We start from the raw sequence: 20,917 nt of genomic DNA, 5'->3' as shown, positions 1-20,917 counted from the left end.
ACGTCTGTCAAACGTGTGACAAAGATGAAGGCCCCCGCAGAGTCTGGCCAGGCCAGCTGGACCCAGATCTCGCGTACCTGGCTGAAGCAAGCTGTCACTTCAACTGCTGAGGAACTGTGCTTGGCTTGCTGCAAAGGTCCAAGCTACTCACAAAAAATAAAATCAATCTTAAAAAAGACAAAGCATGGATTTCCTAATATTTACATTTTTTTTTTTACATGCATGAAAATCTGTAACATTTTAGCATATTTTGCAAGCAGGGAATGAATAACTGTTTTAAACTTAACACGGTAAAACATTTTAATGTAGTTCCAAGGAGGTACATGACCTGCGATTAAAAAATAGGCAGTTCATTCATAAAAAACAGACCTGATTTAAAATTTCCCCTTTAAGGTCATATAGTTGTAAAGCTCACTTCCAATGCTGCTCCTTCTAATTGGATCACTTCTATTACAGCTCATCTCAACTGATCGAGGGACTGGCTGATCAGCTAATGAATGCTAGCTTATAGCGCCAGACAAATAATTTATCAGCAGATTACTGCTTCTCCTTAAAGTGAATACTGTACATGTTTAATAATGGTGAATAAATCATTATTGTACAAAATATTTTAATTCTTAGGAAAAAATATAGAAAAACAAGAGAGCTGGGGGTCTCATAATTTTTTTACACCTTTGGTAACAATGGAACACCTTTGAGCAATAAGGATACAATATATATATATATAATTAATTACAGGTTAATTGTACATTGATGCTGTGATAATGTGTTAATTGATAACACATTAAAGGTGCCTTTTACAGCTATTCACAGCTACAATCCTAATGAGTTTTAGCTTGTTCTAAAGCTTTAGACCTACTCTATGTGGCACACAGCTATATTTTACACACCTGCATGTTCAGTACTTCTGTAAGTTGACTTGTTTTCTGAGAAAGAGTCTATTATGTTCCTTCTATTATTCATGCTATTTCTCACCTTATCTGTTTCCACTGCCTTGCGAATCCTGTCACAGGACCTGTCGTGAACAATCTGCAGCCACTTGTGAATTGAGGACTTGAACCAGTTATGGAAACCTGTCAAGGCCAACATTTTAGCATCCCTGTAAAAGAGAAATACATTCATTAGGACATGACTTCCAGTCAGAGCCTTTTACATTGTTACATCAATAGACGTTGGAGTCAAAAGGATAACCAACTTGAGAGGAAGAAACTCTCGAAAGCCTTTGAGGATTTTCAAGGACACGAAGAGCTCGAAGATGGTCTCTCCCATTGTCTGAGACAGTCTGGAGCTCTCCTGCTCGAGAGTCCCACACACCCGCTCCATCGCCACGTTCACATCATCAGCTACCTGTCAGGTCAAAGGAAGTCAGCGTGTTTCATCCGTGTAAAAGTTAGCAGCAACAACAACATATGACTCAGAAAGACTTGTCATGTCATGTTTACAGTGACCTGTCGCATCATTTTCAGTGACATACCTGCTTTTCCAACAGTCTGTATGATATGCTGAAGAAATCTACTTTCACTGCACTGTGGAGAAAACAAACAAACAAACAAACAAACAAACAAACAAACAAAGAAAAATATAAAAATCCCATCAACAACCAAGCACACAAATCAGTGTGTCACCACTGAATAATATAGCATGACACTTATCGGTTGTTTTTTTTTCTCCCTCGGATTTCTTGCAGAAAACTGCTGTTCACCTGTAGAAAAGTTTATTGTAGATGTTCTGGGCCCTCTGGACATCTGCACATGCAGCATCAATCACCTGAACCAGCTTCTTCAGCTGTTCCTCCAGAGTCTGCATTGTCAGAATATAATGAACATCACCCTGGATGAAAAAACTCAAGGTACACTGTGTAAAAGATGTTAGGATATCTATGATTTAGGACCAAAACAAGCTTACTCCTTCCTCTGGTTTATATCGAGTGATTAAGCTCTCGTACCACTCAGCAGTTCCTTTCTGTTCAAAAGATTAAAAGGAGAATAACTGGGCTGAAGTAAAGGGCTCTTATTGACTAGTAAGTATTTCTTACATTCATCATTTCTCATCAAAAACACTCTATGAATCAATAAAAGCTCAAGTGTTAAACACATTTACTTCCTCATTTAAAACTAATATCCATATTTCCATATTTTATTGGTACTTTGCTCCATTAAGACCAACAATGACATCCACAGATATGCAGTACATCACTACACTCTGTACACTAAATGACTAGGTTATTAGGTACATCTGTTCAACTGCTAACCAGCTATGACAGCAACTCAAAATATTCACGTATGGTTGTCAGTTTATTTCAGAATTTCAGAAACTGCTGATCTGCCTGGACTTTCCCACACAACCATCTGTAGGTTTTACAGAGAATGGTCTGAAAAAGATAAAATGGCACTGGGTGCCACTCCTGTCAACTAAGAAAAATATCTACACAAGGTCAACAGACAATAGAAGATTGGAAAAACATTGCCAGGTCTGATGAATTTCACTTTCTTTCCGATGCTAGTGTCAGGATTTCTCATTAAATACATGAATGCACTGATCCATCCAGCCTTGTATTAATAGTTTGAGTTGCTGCTCTTGGTTTAACAACGTGGGGAATATTTTATTTGGGACACTTTGGGCCCTTAGTACCAAATGAGCATCATTTCAGTGTCACAGCGTACCTGACCATGTCCTCCATGGCAAGGTCACAAAATTCAAATCATCTCAAACAGTTTTTTAAACATGAAAACGAGTTTGTGTTCAAACTGTATCCACACCCAGCAGATCCTTCATGACAATATAGACCAAAATCTGTGAGGAACATTTCCAGCACCTTCTTGAATCTACACTATGAAGATTTAAGGTCAAGGTCAAGGTCAAATTTATTTATATAGCACATTTCCAGATAGATGATGCTGCACAAAGTGCTTAACAATATAAAAATGTCATAAAAAAGAAACAACGTAAAACAATAATAACAATATAAAACAATGATAGGACAATAAAAGAATTAAAACAATAACTAAGATTATTAAATAAGACCAAAATGCTTGGGTCATAGTGTGTTAAAAGCCAGGGCATAAAAATATGTCTTTAGTAGTGATTTAAATTGATCAAGTGTTTGTGCAGATCTAATATTTTGGGGAAGACTATTCCAAAGTCTGGGACCTGCCACAGAGAAGGCTCTATCGCTACGAGATTTGAGATTAGTCCGTGGGATGGATAGCATTAATTTTGAGCTAGACCTAATGGATTTTCCTGGAGCATAAACAGAAAGGAGCTCAGACAGGTAAGAAGGGGCTCCAGCGTTAAGTGACTTAAAAACAAAAAGTAAAAGTTTAAATTGGATCCTGTAGGAGACAGGAAGCCAGTGTAGAGAAGCTTGACTAGCTGTCTTAACTGAAAAAAGCAGGATTAGACTACTGCACTCACCTGCTTATTCAATTTAAAAGAACCATCAAGGTAGACACTGAGGTTTTTTACATGCAAGGTTTTTTTAGGGCAGTTCTAGCACCTGGTACCTAATAAAGTTTCATAAGTACATGCATGAAGGACAACAATTAATTTATGTACTACATTAAAAAAATCCTGCTGGTCAAAAACTTCATGAGTCACCCACACAGGTTTTCTTGTTACCTTAATAGCAGTAGTGATGTCGAGATGCAGGTCATTTCGAAGAGGACACACAGTCTTAAAGGCACGCATGTTTTGCATGTACCCAATCCCCCTGACAGTCACAGACAGAAAAAGCCAGCGACAATGTATGAGTGCGATTATATCATAAAGCAGTTATACAGTAACATAATGTTCTTTACACCTCAGAAAATATAAAAGCTATATCTATTGCACTTTAATTGTATGCAAGATTCTGCATATCTGTGGAGAAAATGAGAAAGATAACTTTAACTGTTAGTGAGTCACTTTATGTGTGTGTGTGTTTCAGAGTGTAGAAAAGAGTTCCCTTGAGGTGCTGATAACTGGGCAGAGCAAGACTTCTTACTGTAAAAGCTTCTATAAAAAGCCAGTCGCCTCTAAATTAGTCCAAACCAGGCACATGAACTTCAATAATTAGCTGCTTTTACTGCAATTTATAAGATACAGACTCCTCATCTCTGTGCTCTTACTTTCTTCCTTTGGTCACTGCTACGTACAGGCAAAAGCCAAAAGATGGCGATTCTTCTCTTGCTGATCCAGATTTTGCTTGTCGATGGCTTCTCATTTCTAGTTATCCAAGACTTCTAGTTAAAATTTCCCTCTTGGTACATTAGTCAGGTGTTAGTCTTTTTTTTTTTTTTACAACAAATTGGGCTTTGAGGAAAAGGTGTTATAGCTCTTTTGACATGAGTAATGAACAATGACATTTAAAACATTGTTTAGTGAGTAAGGAACCCAACACTGCTTCCTCCACAGAGTGTGACTCTCTGTAGTCTCTCTGTGTTTGTTGGGGTGAATGGCTGAACATGTTGGTATGAGAGCACGGGCGAGTGCGTGATGTGATGGTGGTGTGCCTTTACCTCAGCATGAGCTCGTAGCGTGTAATGGCAGCAGCGCTGGTGCAGGGGAAAACCTGACGCATGTTCTTCATCAGGCACAGGCAGTGCTCTGTGTACAGCCTGAAGCTGTCTGACAGCTGCCTCTCCTGGACACAGGAAGGGCCCTCAGTTATAGCTTCTAGTACACTGGCTGTGAGACATTTTTGGCTGAACCAAAAACCTTGATGAATGTCAGTGAGGAGCTGAGCTAATGAGGTGACTGTTTCTAGATGATGAAAGGTTTTTGTTTTTTTCCCTGTTGGGGGAGCAATGGTGTAGAACCTACTAGGTCTCCCCGCACAGCGGGAGGGTCCCACTCTGCATCGATAGTCCTCAGGAGGCGCAGCAGCAGGGAGTAGCACACCCTCTGGGTCCGATGGTGGCTGCTGTAGCACTGCCAGCGACTGCATTAAAAATAAAACACGCACCTTCCTCCTGATGCTAAAGCGTTCATATAACATTTGATCAATTTTATTCCTCCATTAATACTCACATAATAGCCTGTTGCAGAGGTGAGAGATCAGTTTGCACAGCATGGTGAGTTAGCACAGTCCATGCTGGAGGAGAAACCTGCCCGTTCCAGTTGTACGGCTCTCGCTGGAAATACATGTGGAAGATTACAGTCATTTCAACCACACTTCAATGTAAGAAGAAACTCTTTGTACAGTTTGTGCACTTTTGAGGCTTTGTTTCTAAATACAATCATTTTAGCCATGTGATAAACTGGCAGCCTATGCAGGGTGTACCCTGCCTTTCACTCTCTGACAGCAGGATTATTTCCATCTGTATAAGTTTACATTTAATGATAAAAAATATGACTAAATAGTTAAACAGAAAACAATAGAAGCTGTTATAAAAGTGTGTGCGTAGAAAAAAAAACCATCTAAAGGAAACTCACCTTAACATGAGCATGCTCATACTCCACAATCTGACTCAGCAGTTTCTTGTGAATGGAGACATTTGTCTCCTTCTTAGACAAAGCTGTCTCTCTCTGAAGGTCAAATGAACATTTGAAGTCTTATCGTACACAGAGGAAGACACATTTTTATATAATGAATAACTGTTGTACTTTTAATACCTGGCTGGTGAAGAGCTTCAGAATCAGGTGACATTCTCCCTGAACTTTAGATGCACTCGAGCGTGGCTCAAGCTTGAACCAGGTGTCGTAGCCCATAACGGGAATTTCCTGAAGAAGGAAAGCAGCTTGACTTGACATACTGACAAAACTTTTACAGTATGTCCTTTAATGTATATGAGTTTGTGTGAGATTTTGAAGATGCAAGGGGCAGGGGTAGAATTAATGGGCTAAACCATCTGAAGCCACAGATTGAGCATAAGAGAAGGGAAGAAGCATGGAGCGGGTGAAGTATTAGAGGTGATTCGTGACAGAAGGATAGCAGCAAGAGAAGGAGATGATTTACAAGATGGTGGGAGACGTGCTATGATGTTTGCTTTGGATGTGGTGGCACTGGAAAAAAACAAATAAACAATAACCAACCAATCAACAAAAAAAAGCCCAAAAGAGGCCAAGCGGAAGCTAGCAGAGTTAAAGACGGTAAGACTGTTAGTGACCAGAAGTGACAGGACAAAATTAGAAATGAGTATATCAGAGTGACATCTCAGGTTCAGCAGTTTGAAGACAAAGGTAGAGAGGCAAGGCTGACATGGTTTGGACATGTGCAGAGGAGGATGACATGTACAAAGGATGTTGAATATGGAGCTGCCGGGCAGGAGGATAAAGAAGATTTGTGACAGAGAAGATTCAGGGATTCAGTGAAGGAAGACATGCAAAGGGTTAGTGTGATGGAAGAAGATGCTAAGGATTGGGGTGAGACGGAGGCAGATGGTTCGCTGTGGTGACCCCTAAAGGGAGCAGCTGAAAGAAGAAAAGCTTGTGTGTGGTTTCTCTGCGGAGACAGTTGCACTTTGTTCACTCACATTCAAAGGAATATTGATGCATCCGAGGAAGTCATCTACATTCTCCTCAGAGCCTGATGATGCAGATCCATTCGCACGCACCGACTTTGCTATTTGCTTAAAATACCTGAGCGGAAAATGCGAGGAACAAAGTAAATGGTGAGTTTTCAGTTTTTCTGCATTTAGCTAATGCCTTCATTATGTGTGACTCACAATTAGAGATACTGCATTTATTTACTGATGCCAGCTGACCACTTGTTACTTTCTTGTTGGATTAAAATTGCAGATTTTTCACCACGGGATGAGGATCCTTTAATCCCTTGGCTATGGTTGGCATTCTCAGGTTTTCATTAGACATGTCTGCTATTTATTAGTCTCTCTGTGACCTGGCAGATCTCCTCATGTTTTCTGTGTGCACAGATTTATTGGCACCAGGGTTTTCTGTATGTCAGTCTTTCAAAGGGCAAATACCAAATGATCCCGTAAAATTAACAAGTAGGCTGCTATCAGCTTTTTGAACATGCGGAGACAAACCAGGTCTCTATACTCATCAGCTGGAACTTCTGGAATAATTCACATGGAAATTACATATTTAATGACTCATATTTTTACTGTTGCAATGTCAACTGGACTCACGAATTAACAAGTTTAATTGTTTCCAAAATTAGGAAAGTTTTAAGGATTTCTGACAAAATTACGCTGGAAATCCAGAATTACTGTAGTTAGCATGCAGTACTTTTTTCTACCTGCCCATTCCTCGAAGTCCACTGACTTCATTGAGCTTTTTGCAGGCCTCAGCAACAGATACGTCGTCATCGTGATCCCTGAAGGAAAGAAGACGAATAAAAGCTTGTTACACTCTCACTTACTGCAAAAAATGAGAGGCTGTAAGAAGCTGTAATAAACTGAGAAGAGAAGGTCATCTATAATCAAGGCCCATTGTTGTTTAAGAAAAGCAACTTTTACCATGACAAGAGGCAGGAAATGTTTTGGTAACAGCTGAATAATGGGGACATTTTGTAATTTAGAACATCACATTTTAACAGGCTATTTGATTTGCATAGTAATGATATTCACACTGAATGATGCGGATAAAATTGTTACATTTTTGCATAATTAGAAAGGATGATTGCTTCGCTTCACTTTGGACGTTTTCTCTTTTGCTTGTAAAACTTTGATCTGCTAAAATTGACAAAGTGAGCAGAACCAGGCACTAAACTGGGAAGATTGTAAAGCTTTTGACAAAGTAATAAAAAAGATAGAGCTCTGTGACTTTTCTAGAGCTGCAGTGATGAGCTATTTTAGAGGATTTTGTTGCTCAAATACAAAATATCAACTTTTTTTGACTGTTAATTTTCCAAAAAACCCAAAATGTGATGATTTATGTTTCTCAGCTGAAAGAGTATGCTGCCTTACATTTAATTTTAATTGAATTGATATACCTTTATTAGTCCCACAAGGGGAAATTTCATAAGGCTGCCGACCTATTGCACTCAATGGCAGCGCCATCTTACACTCCGACCATATATACATTACACAAAACATCACATGGGGAAGACAGGTCAGAGAGGTATAACAATGGAAAATGCCCCACATGAGGAAAGATAAGGAGAAAAAAATAACTCCAGACTGAGCTCCAACAGGGAGATCAGTTTGAGAACAGAAAAAAACACCTCTGCACATAGCACATGAAAAAACTCTTAATACACCAAAGAAACACATGACAAGCAACAGGGGTGGGTAAAGGGTGCAGCATCGGAAGGGAATAAGCGTCGAAGGCGTTTGGAAAGGGAGGGGGGATGAGTGTGTGCATATCAGTGTACATGTATGTGTGTGCGTGTTCAGAGTTCAGCTGAGACAGTGTCCTTCGCCCTGCTAGGCTAAGTAAACAGTCTTCCAGCCAACCCAGGTGGCCTTGCATGGAATGGGAAGGAACAGACTAAACACAGTCGTTATCAGGGTGTTTTTGTTCGGCTCCAGCCCTGCGAACGCAGCTGGCGCCAAAGGGGTATCCGCATGAGGTGATGGTGCTTTTTACGTTAGTGCGAACAGCTCATATGAATTTCAAAGCAGTTCTACAGTCCAACACTGGTCTCTCAATCTCCCGTTGGAGAGCCGCGAGCTTCGCCATACTTGCGTTCTGTGATGTTGTCATTTCTTGTGCTCAAGGAGCAGATTTCTGAGAACTCACGGCAGTGTGCCTCCCCGAGATGTCATCCAATTTGCGCCCAGAGATGTTATTCCGAGCTAGCCCTTCTGAGATGTATCCAGTCTGCAGTCAGAGATCTTATTCTGAGTATTCACAGCAGCCGTAGCCTCTCCAAGATCTTATCCGTGCTGCACTCAATGAGCCCATTTTGAGAAACTCACGCCTCTTCCCATCGTTCCAATCCCAGCGGGCAGCCTTGTGGGGGTTTGAACAGCTGGTTCCGCTTTCTTAATTCTTTGATAAGTCAGGGCCAAGCCAGCTCCGATCCGCCAGAACCCTGTTACCATGGTTCCGAATAGGTAGATATCTTCAGCACTCAGGCTCACCCAAGCCCAAACTTCTCGTTGAGAAAGGGGTGTCAATTGCATTTAGGGACCAGTTGATCCAATCCATAATTCCTCTTTTAGGTTTTAGAGAACAGAGAGAGTGTTCCAGGGAAAAGTAATACAAAAAAACACGAGACTAGACAAGGACATAAGAGGCTAAGCAGGGAAGCTGAGGGAGAGGAGGAGGAGGAGAGGAGAAAAGTGCGACCGCCTTAGTCAAGAGCAAGAGCAGAAGAATTAACTCAATTGTATATCAATAGATTTTGACAGCTAACTGATCAAATCAAACACATTAGTTGAGAATAATTCAATTTGTCATGTTTTTCAAAAGTTTGCATAGAACTAATTATTAACTGATAAAGTAATCAGTTATTGTATACTTAATATATTTATTTACCACCTCTTGTTTCTCTGCTTCCATATATGTTTTCTTTTAAATTTCTGCAATGCAATGTAGTAATCTGGCATTAAAGCAAAATCAAATATACTGTAGGTTATGTTTGTAGCTGTAAGAGCTTGGCATTACTATGCACAGTCTCCTCAGATCACACACTGCATTAATAGGAAATAAAGTTGAATTGAATTATCTTACCATATGTCCAGATGTAAGAGGTCATTGTGGACATCGTCTATTTCACTAGAACACAACAACAGCAAAGCAACAATAAAAAACTAAAGACCCGGAAACATCATCGTTTAAGCGCTCAATTTCATCAGCAACACTGACAATAATCGGCTCAATTCTTCAGTGGCTCTTTTCACAGAAATGACATTGTGGCGCACTGGTCACATAACTAGCAGCTTTGGGCGTTAGTGTGAAACTAATGAAACCGTGATTCCTGCATATCACACATACCAGCGTGTGCAGCTCTCTGATAAAGGTTAGAATTTGTCTTATACTCACAACACGAAGTGCTCGTCCCACACTGGGTTCAGAGTCTCAGGTTTGACCTCAGTCACCTGAATACACCTGGCTGGTAACACTTCCTTGGTGCTGGAGCGTTTCTCCAGCTTGTCCTTCCTCTTCCTGAAGCTGAACTTTCTCTCCTTCTTCTCCTCCGTTTCCCGAGGGCTCTGGCCCACGAGGATGCCCAGCATGCAGTACGGGTCACTGTAGCCTGCAGGGTGACAACCAGAAGACAGTGTTGGATAGTTACTGTTATTGCTGTTTCATTAGCATAGTTCATTGGTCATAGAGTAAACATTATAGCAGATTACTTGGATTATAACATCAGCACTCATCCTTACACTTTAGGCTTATTGGCTTCTTTTTGTACAAAGTGTCAGAGTAGAGAAGTAAAGTGATTAATCACAGTGAGTGGATGAAGCATTTCAATTAAATATTAGAAAAAGAACATGTAATGAATGAAATATCTCACCATTTGCATCCTTGGCCATTAGATTCTTTGCTTTCATAACAGAAACTCTCAAGGAAAAATTAGCTCTCTGTGGAAAAAGAATTTCATGCCTGTTTAGTTTAAAACATCTGAGTATATTTCAAGGATGATGGGCATGAATTTTAAAAAACAATAACTTCCTATTTCCTGATAAACTTCAAGTAAAAAGTCAGTAAAACTCAGGCAACCTCTATTTCAAAACACTTCAAAGTTCTTTACGTGGATATTAAAAAGTGCAAAGTGGCAGTCAAGTAAATAGCCAAAAAGCCCCAAAAAACATGCTGTAGCTTTTACTTGTTACTGTCACGGTTCTGGGTCTTTCTGACCCAGCTTTTTGAGTTCTTGTGTTTTTTATATTATGGTTCATGTTTTGAGTCCTTTGTTGTACTGTTTCTTATTTCCCTAGGTTTCAGTTATGGTTATCATAGGTTTAGTTCTTAGGTTTTGTAATATGGCTTCCCTGCGTTCCATGTTATGTCTACTGTGACTTTTTGTACCATGTTTCAGGTTCCTATGTTCCGTCTCCCCAGTTGCTGTTAAGTTGTCTAGAGTTCAGTCAGTGTGTTTCCTGTTTTACTTTGAAGGTCCGTGTATCATGTCAGTGTTTCTAGTTTTTCTTCCCTTGTCTCATCCAGCATGACTGCTCCCAGCTGTGCTCTCCTTCTGTCTCTCATTCCCTCGTTATCCCTCAGTGTATTTAAGCCCTGTGTTTCTCTTTGTCAGTGTTGTGTTGTAGAGTCCCTCATAGCTGTGTGATGGTCCCTGTGGCTCCTTGTGCTTTAGGTTTTTTAGTTTAGTATTGTTTTTTTGTGTCCCCCTACACCAGCAATAAAGCTGTGTTTTTGAGTTTACCTTTGTCTCTGCGAGTTTGCGTTTGGGTCCTTCTCTTGCCTGCACACAGCCGTATTGTGACAGAAGACTACGACCAGACAATGGACCCAGCAGCTCACAATCCCTCCGCTGAGCTCCAGGAGGACATGATTTACGTGGTGGAGTTTCTATGTCAGGAGTGGTTTGCCCTGCCTTTTAAGGAATACCAGGAGGAGCTAGCTATTCGGTTACAGAGAATGGTTTCTGGACTTCCCTGGCTATTTGGCGCACTACACCCACTCATTCAAGACTTCCTTGTTTCCATCGTACGCGTCCACCCTGAGCAGCTGCTCCTGTGTGAAGAGCTGGAGGATTTTCAGCCAAGAACGCTGGAGGATTCGCGGGCCGACCCGTCTCCTCCCTCTTCCAGGAGAAGGCAGTGTTCACGCCGCCGTCGCTCCACGGCAGCTGAGCAGATGACTTTCGTGAGTGAAAATGACTGTTTGCCACATTCTCCACATTCTGGTACCAGACTTACTGCCATTTCATCCATGGTTAATCACGCTCCTTCTATGAACACTTTGGTTTTTCAACCGACTCCTCTGAACCTCGATAATCCTGCTTCTGTGTCTGAGACTCCCAGTGTTGCTCCGCCAGTACCTCACCGTATTTTTTTCTGTGCCTCAGTTGGAAAATGTGACTAGCAACAGAGTACCATCTGCCTTATTAAAACTGGCTAGCTTGGACTCAGTGCCTCAGAACCATTGAATCAAGTTGAGTTTTGTGTTTCAGAACCATTTCACCTTGACCCAGCTCACCATGCTTTTGTGTCCACCGTTAGAGTGGCTTTACCCCCGGACGGTGCTACTCACCAGCCCATTTACACAGAAACTGTCAGTGAAAATGCTCCTGAGCTCCAGTCCCTGCACCCAGGGCAGCTCGGGCCCAACTTTCCCCTGCACTTGTACCAGTCCCTCAGGTGAGGGAGGCTGAGGTCCAGCTGGTCCCTGCTCTGGTTTCCAGGCTGGCTGAGGCTCTGCCAGTCCCTGCACCTGTACCAGCTCCTCGGGTGGGGACAGCAGCTGCCCAGCTGTCGCCGGTACCTGTCCCGGCTCCCAGGGTGAGGCCAGCCAGGACACAGCCTACCTCTGCACCCGTACCTACTCCTCGGGTGGGTGGGCTCATGTCTGGCAGGTGCCTGCACCCATTCCTGTGTCCGCTGGAGGCTCAGGCAAGCCTATCCAGCCCCTGTCCTTGTGTTCTGGAGGCTCAGAGTTAAGTCAGCAACCACTACCACAGTCACTACAACCTCTCATTTTTTCCATAGTTCAGTCTGTTGCTCAGTTATTATCTCAGTCATTTGTTCCGTCATCAGTTTTGCCTCCAGGTCAGGCTTCAGTTTTGTCACCTATACCCCTTTCATTAGCCCAAACATCTGCACAGCCAACTGCTCAACAGTCTGTTCAGCACTCCGCGGCTCCCACGTCGCTGCATGTTCCAGCTGGAGGGCTCGGGTCTGTCCAGCCTTGTGCCACGTCAGCTGGGGGTTCTGGAGCACCCACCCAGCATCTCTCCGTGTCTGCTGACATCTCTGAGTCCGTTCAGCCACCACCTGCTCCACCACCTGTGGCTTGCAGCGCCGCCATCTGCTCCTTTGCACGCAGCTGGACCTGCCTCGTCTGGTCCTGCCTCGTCTGGTCCTGCTATTGCCACGCCACCACCTCGTCCACGCCTAGCACAGCTGGCTTTTCCACGGTCATCTCCTCGACATCACCGGCCACTTTCCAGGCCTCTGGCTGGGCGTCATGGCCATTGTGGGCGGCCCCCGGACCTGCTCCATCGCCGCCACTGCCGTCCGCACGGCTGGCCCCCTGAACCGTTTGATCATGAACTCCTGTGCCGCCGGCCTCTAACGAACTATGGATTTCTGGACCATCACCCTCCGGGTCGGCCCCTTGAGGGGTTATGAACTGTTCCCTGCATTCCTGTGCCTTTGATGGACACATCAAACACACATTTTGGACACATTTTTGTTTTTGTGCTCTGATTCTGCACCTCCTGCGGGGGCATGGCTGACTTTTTTCAGGATTTTTTTTTTTTCTACAATGTTTCACTTTAACTTAGGGATATCGTGAAAGGCTCACCCGAAAAAAGAATATTTGATAGAAGTCACATAATACTACAGCTGAATTCTGCCTGTCCTATAACAGAAGACACAAAATTTGCTTGAACACCACAAACAAATCTCACCTTGGATTCTTGAACTTTTTGGAGAATGATTTCATGTTCTTCCTCACCCATATCAAAAACCTTTAAGGAGGAGAGTGTCAGTCAAAAAAGACCTTTTAACCATATCTGACTTAGAGTTTCTTGGTAGCAAGATTAAAACCTACAAAATAGATAACAGAGTTACTGCTTAAATCTAACAAACCATCTCAGAAATATAAAAAAACATAATTCGGTCAAAGTCCCTGGCAGAAGCTAACCTTCTGTTAAAACAAGAAAGCCAGAAAAAGATGCCCACTTCAGAAAAAAACAAAAGGAGACTACGATTCATAGCATGACATCATCTGAATGAATGTAATATAACAGCTGAATATCAGTACACAGTGTGACTGGGCTTTGATGTTTAATCAGTTTTGAGCCAAGAGCATCTGCTCTGATTCTTACAGCCCGCTCACAACAAATAACGCTCTCTCTGAGGCTACCATCAGTGTTACTGACAGAGATTTAATGAAGCTCAAGAAATACAGTCTGCTCTTCTCATGTGTCCACGAGACAGAGAAAAAGACGGATGGACGGACGGACAGACAGACAAATAGATACCTTCAGCAGGTAAGCAAATAGCTCATCGTCACTTTTCACATGTTCGGGTGAGGGCACTCCAACCCTGTTGACCACCGTGTACACAGCTTCCTCATAAAGCAGGTCCAGCTACATGAAAACACACTCCAGTTAATAACAACCTTTCAAAAATAAAAAGCTCGTGTTCTTTTGCCCTTATGCGTTCTGCTCCACTGCACATCAAAAGCAGGAATAAAAAGCCTCAACTGTGTTGTTATTGTGAGTTTTGAGATTTAATCCCTGCTGAAATAAGATGAAAACAGAGAAGCTGAGCTCACGCACCTCTGTCCTGCTGATTCTGTCGGGGATAAAGGCCTGGTCCACATGCTCTTGGGGTGGTGGAACTGTGCAGGCCCCTCTTTGGCACTGCGAGAGGACAAAACCAGTTCAGCCAAAATAAAATTGGCCTTGGATAAAGGCTGTGTTGAGAGGAAGAACTTATAAGATACATGTTTGGCTTTTTTTTTTTTTTTTTTTTTTTCAACCTAAAAAAATCTTCCAGTGGTAGGAGAAGTACAACGCCCATTTATTTGGGTAATAGCATCAATACAACAATATAATAATCTTTTTGAACTAAAAACACAAAAGCAAAAATTACAATCTAAGACGTCTCACTGAAAACTGAGGAAATTTCATGGAAATTATCTTCAAGACACATATCTAATTAAAAAATTCCTACTGTGTCACAGATTTCAAATGATTTGCAGTTTTTCCATGAATGCACAACTCATCCTAAGAGCTGCTCTCTTTTGCGAAAAAGAATAAAAAATGAAATAATTTAACAGGATCTGCAGGTAATTGGTGTCAAAAAATCATAAAAACTGAAGGGTAGTCAAATGCCTTTGTTCTCCAAAAAGAACATTACAGCAAACCTGCCACTGAACACAAGGATAAAAACCGTGCCTAAAAGAATGTGCTCTTGATGATGGGTCAAAGTCATTGGCCAACAAATATTTGTACAATATTTGTTTGTTGTTGACCAATGACAGCTATGAAAAGAACCTTATAAAGGCATAAAAACATTATGGTCTTGTCCCCATACCCTCAGGAGCCAGTCAGGTTGTAGTTATTGATTCAGCAATGTATTCTGCACAACATCAAAAAGTGCTGAAAGACAACATGATCACAACCAGACCGAAAGTTGAAACGGAACTCAAGTTGAACTTCCACTGACGACTGGTTCAAGAATGGAGAAATGGTCAATAGTTATGGACAGGTTTACAAGGGACAACTCGTAAATCAGTGCCAACATCAATGTCCAAACTCTTCTGAGCTCCTGGAAAAATGGTCAAAAACTTCTATAAACAAACTCCTAAACCTTGTGGAAAGGAATGGGCTGAAATCGGATTAGACCCAATGTATTAAGAATGGGATGTCACTCAATTTCATTTGCATGGAAAGCCCTCTGTAAAGCCCTTTGACTTACCTTGTGTTTGAATAGCACTATACAAATGAATCTGACTCAACTTGATCCCTCTGGTGGAATAGAAATTCAGAGTTCAATTGTCTTTCTATCTTGCACACACAAACAAAATAAATAAATAAGCGTAAATTTAGCCACCGACGGGTAGGGGAAAAACAAAACAAACAAACAAAAAAATCATGTTTCCAGAAGACAATATGATAAATGGCATGCTGAGTGAATATACCTTCTGTTTTGATCACAGTCAGCAGTTTGCTTTGGGCTTATTGGCTATTTTGCTGACAGCGATACAGCAATTTGGAAATGAAATCATCAAGCATTTGCTACAAATTTTTAAAAAGCATCACTGTCTAGCTTTGGCAGTAGGAGAAACTGAACACAGCCTCGACAGCAGTTTGTCACAGCCGAGTTTCCAGCCCTTTGAGCGCCCTGCTTGACCTAGTCCGTCTGTCCATAGACGTCAGAGTGGTCATGGTGGTGGGCTGAAAGACAGCGCAGAGATCTACACTCGCTACACATGCTGTACATGTTTCAAGCCTGTAACAGACAGAAATGAGGAGGTTAGGTGGGGGTTACCTCCGCCTGGGCCGCCCGCATCATGTTCTCCTGTTTCTGCAGGATGGCATTCATACGCTCAAAGAACTCCACGCTCTCCTCTGAAATCCTGCCAAGTAGACGGAACACATTGAAAATCGATTATCTCTAAAGATAGAGAGGGAAAATAAAAAAGTGAGTTGAAATGCATGTTGTACTCTGTTATACACCCACACAATCTGATCAACCTAAATTATTTATGGATGGTAATTACAGCAGGATTCAGTGACATTTGTGGGATCACACAGCATCCTGTTTGCAGACACTTTGAAGAAGCATCTGTCAATAAAGAGGATCTTTTTCTTTTAATGTTGAACTACTGGACTCCATCGCCTACCGTTCAGCTTTTTATTACTTATCAAACACCCTCTTGTCTCAAGCTTAAAAAAAGAAAAAGTCAGCATGTCTGCACCCTGCATGAACCATGTTAATCTGCTATGAGCCGGGCTGTGTGCAAAATGCAAATGATGTTTCTGTTTCCTCCAGGTGTGAGTGAATCCCCGGACTCCCGCCAGCCCCAGTTGTCATGGTGATTCGGGCACATTCACTGAGCTGGCTGAACACCTTGGGAATCCCCACCACCACCACCACCACCACCACTTACACCCCATCTCTCCCAGTATCGTCCAAATCTCTCTAGGGGGAATCTTCCCCTCAGCCTTTATGGAATTCACAGACACCAGCAGCCACTCTGCCTTTAACTTCTCACCTCCACCACCTAACCCTACCACCACATCTACCTCTTTTCTTATCCTGGCATACTTTAAAAGAACTGTCCACAGAGGCCCTGACACACTCCTTTATTAGCATCCCAGCATCCCACATCCCAGCACTTACTGAATATCACAGTGGTGGGGCAGCAGATGGTAAACCCATGAGGTTTTTAATGGATACTAATTGCTGCCATGCTGGGTGAGTTGGTGAAGTTTCCACTGGGGTGAGGCCCAGTTGAACTGGAAAAGTGAAAGTTTCCTTGGGTAAACTTTTATAATCATATCAGAGTCACTAAAACATTCATTTTAACATAACACTCATGCATGGCTATAACTATACCACATAGTGTTTTTTTATGGGTTTATAATTGTGAACAGGGATAAAGAGAAAAACACTGCATTGCAATGGTATTTGATTTATCTTTGAGTGTCATGCCTTTGGTATACCCCCCCAAAAAAAAGAAAAAAAAGAAAAGTGAGGTGTACAGCTTGACAGTGAGGTCAGTCCTCCCAATATCAGTGTCTAATGTTAGGCCTTCAGTGGTTGTTTTTTTTTTAATCTACAGCCAAGAAACCATTTTACCAAAGCAGTTTATTGGCATGATGCCATTTCATCTGACTCTGTTTGTAAAATTGATGGAGTTAGAAATCTTTTTTGTAGGTAAGTGACAGTTTATAGATATTTGGAGGGAATAAATCATGTATGAATATTTTCTAAAGAGTATTTTCTTCATTGCAGTTTCAACCCATAAAAAGTCGACAACTCATTTCAGGTGACTGAGCCATTGCAGCCTTACTGGTCATTATGGCGATTCACATGGCTGTATTTCAGGCTTCAGTGTTCTCACTTCTTGTCACTTTGAGTTGGTGATGTCATGCATTGCTGAAATGAATTCTCTTTTCTTACGCTACACGTGGCGAAAGTCAAGAGAAATTCAACTTCTGAAGTGCCAGCATGGCTGTTAGTCAATTAAATTTTTTATGCAAATATCCTGAGAGCATGAATTGGCCCGTCTGTTTATTTTTTATAGGAGTAATTGATCATTGCAGTGAATAATCAAGCTGTTGGATATAAACAAAGTTAGTAACAAGCATTAGCTAGCTTGGCTAATGCTAACATTAGTCAAAGCCCTGCTAGCTAGTCTTTTGATGACTGGTTATAGTTGCTATGACAATTGCCCTAGTAAAGATATCCTGACCTCAAAATTCTGGAAAGCCTGAATCCTCTGTGAATCTTGCCTTAGTGATTTGATCCCCAACTAATCTAATCTGAAGTTTCTTTGGGTCAGATACTAAATCCCAAATTTCCCTCAACACATCCCCAAAATAAAAATAAAACTTTTAAAAAACCCCAACCTTTTTGAATATGTTTGGAACTTGTTGAATGTCCATTAGTCAGTAAGACTAGCTAAGCATTATTTAATGTTTACTCAATAAAAAATTCGACACTCAAACTTGCTTCAGGATTTCTTGCCTATTCCCATCAAAAATCCCAAAACAAATGGTATCTTCTTTTGTCTAAGTGACATTTCAACAACAACAACAACAAAAAATCCAGCAATTAACTGATAACCAGGACAGCTGCTGAATTTGCTCTACATTAAAACAGTTCTGAATAAAACCCATAGCTATACTTTTCAACCACCCTCCTGCATTATACAGAAAATAAAACCACAGCTGTTTTTCGTAAGTAAACCTCCTCAGACAGCATTTGAAAGAAACCCCCAAACCGAGTCTGTCAAAGACAAAGCCTGTTCCACTAACAAGGGATTGGGAGCTTTGTTTCACGGAGCTTCAGTTTTCATTTGCACAAATAGTACAAATAAGCTTCATTCCACACTAAGACTTGTGTTTAGAGACACTCGGTTCTCTCCACATCCGGGTTGAATTGAGAGTATTTTTGTATCCAGAAATCTGTCCCATCTTTTGTCAGTCAGCTTGAGGATTTGTCCAAACAGTCTGGGATACTTTTTTTTCTTTCTGGGGGCTTGGGACAACATGTTCATGGGAAGCAGTACAGCACAAATGATGCAAATCAAGTCCATTTTAACATGATACATCAAAAAGATATATTAAAGATGTATTAAGTTAAATCGTTCTCTCCATCTCTCATCCACACACACACACACACACACACACACACACACACACACACACACACACACACACACACACACACACACACACACACACACACGCACGCTACCAGAATAACAAACTGATTTGATGTTGCTAGGAAACAGGTCCCTTTTTTTAAAACCTCATTTTATTGTAATTTATTTTCCGAATTCATTCAAATGCTTCAGTTATGATTTCCTGTCTGGAGAGTAAATCAGAAGGAAAACAAATAAAAACAAGAATGTCTTCTGTCTAAAAGAATATCTCAGAATAAACCTGAACTGACTGAGAGTGCGAAGATGACAGAAGCCCTTCACTTCAAACCCCAATACATGATGGCAGTGCATACATAGTAATTAATATTGCCGACATCGCTGTCATCTGCGTCATCTTCTAGTAAAGTTAAATGTTGTTTTATTTATTTATTTATTTTTAATCTAATTCCTTATGGATGTCAATCCATAATATAAGCCTGTGGCTCCAATCATAAACTGAGATCTCTATGACAAGGAACCCCTCAAAACAACACAGAAGACTGTTTGTTATACTCTAATTACACATTTGATTAAGCAGCAAAACATTACAGGTGGAAGGCTTCAGCGCGGAGATAAAATCACAAAAGCTCTGATTGAATCTTTCCATTCAATACCGTGGAAGAATCTGCAGTCGCTCATGCAGCCAGTGGTACTGACAGACATAAAAGTAGCCTGGTGTGAAATTATTTCCAACTCAAGACTTCTTGGTTGCTTCCCAGTTGCGTTTCACAGTTTTTACTTTCTCATTCCGTGGGTCAGTGGCTGACTGTGGATCTGACATATTTTAAAACAGACCACTGTCAGGTTTAAAGTAAAGGTTTGGCATGCCTTCTGAAAACAAAAGCAGTGTCAACAAGAAATCTGACACAAAGACACAATTAAAGGATTGCTGAGGTAAAAGACAATTCTCCTGGATACTTTGAGTAAATGGCTATTCCTTCCTTCAACTTTTTCCCCACTTATCACATACTGTTTTCACAATTTTAAGTAAGATGTGCCCCCTCAGAGCTCTTTGAGCATGCACAATCTTATTCTTCTTTTGACGGCTCGCTTTAGGGGTCATTACAGCGGATCATTTGCCTTCATCTAACTATGTCTTAGTATCCTCTTCTGTCACACTAACTCTCTGCTTGTCTTGCTTCATTACATCCACAAATCTTCTAGGGTGGTCTTTCTCTTTTCTCCTGTCTGGCAGCTCTATATTTAACATCATTTGCCCAGTATATCCACTATGCTTCCACTGTATGTCCAAACCATCTCAGAATTTTATCGTCACTTTTGTCTCTGAATGTCTCAACTTCAGCTTTCCCTCTGATATACTTGTTCATAATTCTATCCATTCTCGTCACCCAAATGATAATCTTAGCATCTGCATCTCTGCCACGTCCTGCTCTGCGTCATGTCTTCTTGTTAGTGCTAGTGTCCCCAGGCCATGCATCACAGCATGTCTCATTACCATGAAGAATAGCGCATCACTATAACATTTCAAATGTTGTAAAAATGTGTGGGACCACTTTGTTTTTTTACACGTTTATTTTTGTGTTTGATTTGTCTTCTCTGTTGTTATTTGGTTATTTTTAAGGGAAAAAAAATGCAATTTAATGCATTTAGGCATGGAGACATGGTTAAGGCTACCGACTGAAGATCAAACCCAAAATTAGCATTGGGATAACAGGTCATTTAATAAATGACTTTGAATGTGACAAGATTGTTGTTGAAGACAGGCTTGTCAGTGTTTTTTTCCCACACCACCATCTCTAGGATTTACAGAGAATGGTCTCCAAAAGGGAAAATATCTACTGGTCTGCAGTGAAAGAGAAAATGCCTTGTTGATGCCAGAGTTCAGAGAAGAATGGCCAGTCTGCTTTGGATAGCCAATATTAACTCAAACATAATGTTGAATCTGGAAGCAGATGGGCTATAGTGGCAGAAGACCACACTGTGTCACTCCTATCAGCTAGGAACAAGAAGGTGAGGCTGACATTCAAAAGTGGACAAAAGAACTTTGGAAAAACAT

General features: G+C 41.3%; 1 protein-coding gene across 1 annotated transcript in view; it reads right to left on the bottom strand.

Moving 5' to 3' along the window:
* The window catches only part of baiap3 (BAI1 associated protein 3), a 48,426-nt gene that overhangs the window by 8,926 nt on the left and 18,583 nt on the right, over positions 1–20,917 (bottom strand). The window contains exons 3-23 of the mRNA XM_080905110.1: positions 16,017–16,104; positions 14,300–14,383; positions 14,000–14,107; positions 13,424–13,483; positions 10,346–10,412; positions 9,871–10,084; positions 9,559–9,603; positions 7,178–7,255; positions 6,453–6,558; positions 5,593–5,700; positions 5,413–5,505; positions 5,008–5,111; positions 4,801–4,918; positions 4,497–4,621; positions 3,619–3,709; positions 1,906–1,962; positions 1,703–1,800; positions 1,475–1,526; positions 1,196–1,347; positions 976–1,099; positions 3–143 (exon numbers count right to left, since the gene is read on the bottom strand). Coding sequence (XP_080761236.1) covers positions 3–143; positions 976–1,099; positions 1,196–1,347; positions 1,475–1,526; positions 1,703–1,800; positions 1,906–1,962; positions 3,619–3,709; positions 4,497–4,621; positions 4,801–4,918; positions 5,008–5,111; positions 5,413–5,505; positions 5,593–5,700; positions 6,453–6,558; positions 7,178–7,255; positions 9,559–9,603; positions 9,871–10,084; positions 10,346–10,412; positions 13,424–13,483; positions 14,000–14,107; positions 14,300–14,383; positions 16,017–16,104 — 2,113 coding nt within the window. The remainder of the gene's footprint in view (positions 1–2; positions 144–975; positions 1,100–1,195; positions 1,348–1,474; positions 1,527–1,702; positions 1,801–1,905; positions 1,963–3,618; positions 3,710–4,496; positions 4,622–4,800; positions 4,919–5,007; positions 5,112–5,412; positions 5,506–5,592; positions 5,701–6,452; positions 6,559–7,177; positions 7,256–9,558; positions 9,604–9,870; positions 10,085–10,345; positions 10,413–13,423; positions 13,484–13,999; positions 14,108–14,299; positions 14,384–16,016; positions 16,105–20,917) is intronic.

The sequence above is a fragment of the Rhamphochromis sp. 'chilingali' genome (assembly GCF_963969265.1).
Source record: "Rhamphochromis sp. 'chilingali' genome assembly, chromosome: 15".
In the NCBI taxonomy this organism is placed as follows: Eukaryota; Metazoa; Chordata; class Actinopteri; order Cichliformes; family Cichlidae; genus Rhamphochromis; species Rhamphochromis sp. 'chilingali'.
This window is presented reverse-complemented; position numbering and strand designations above follow the sequence as displayed.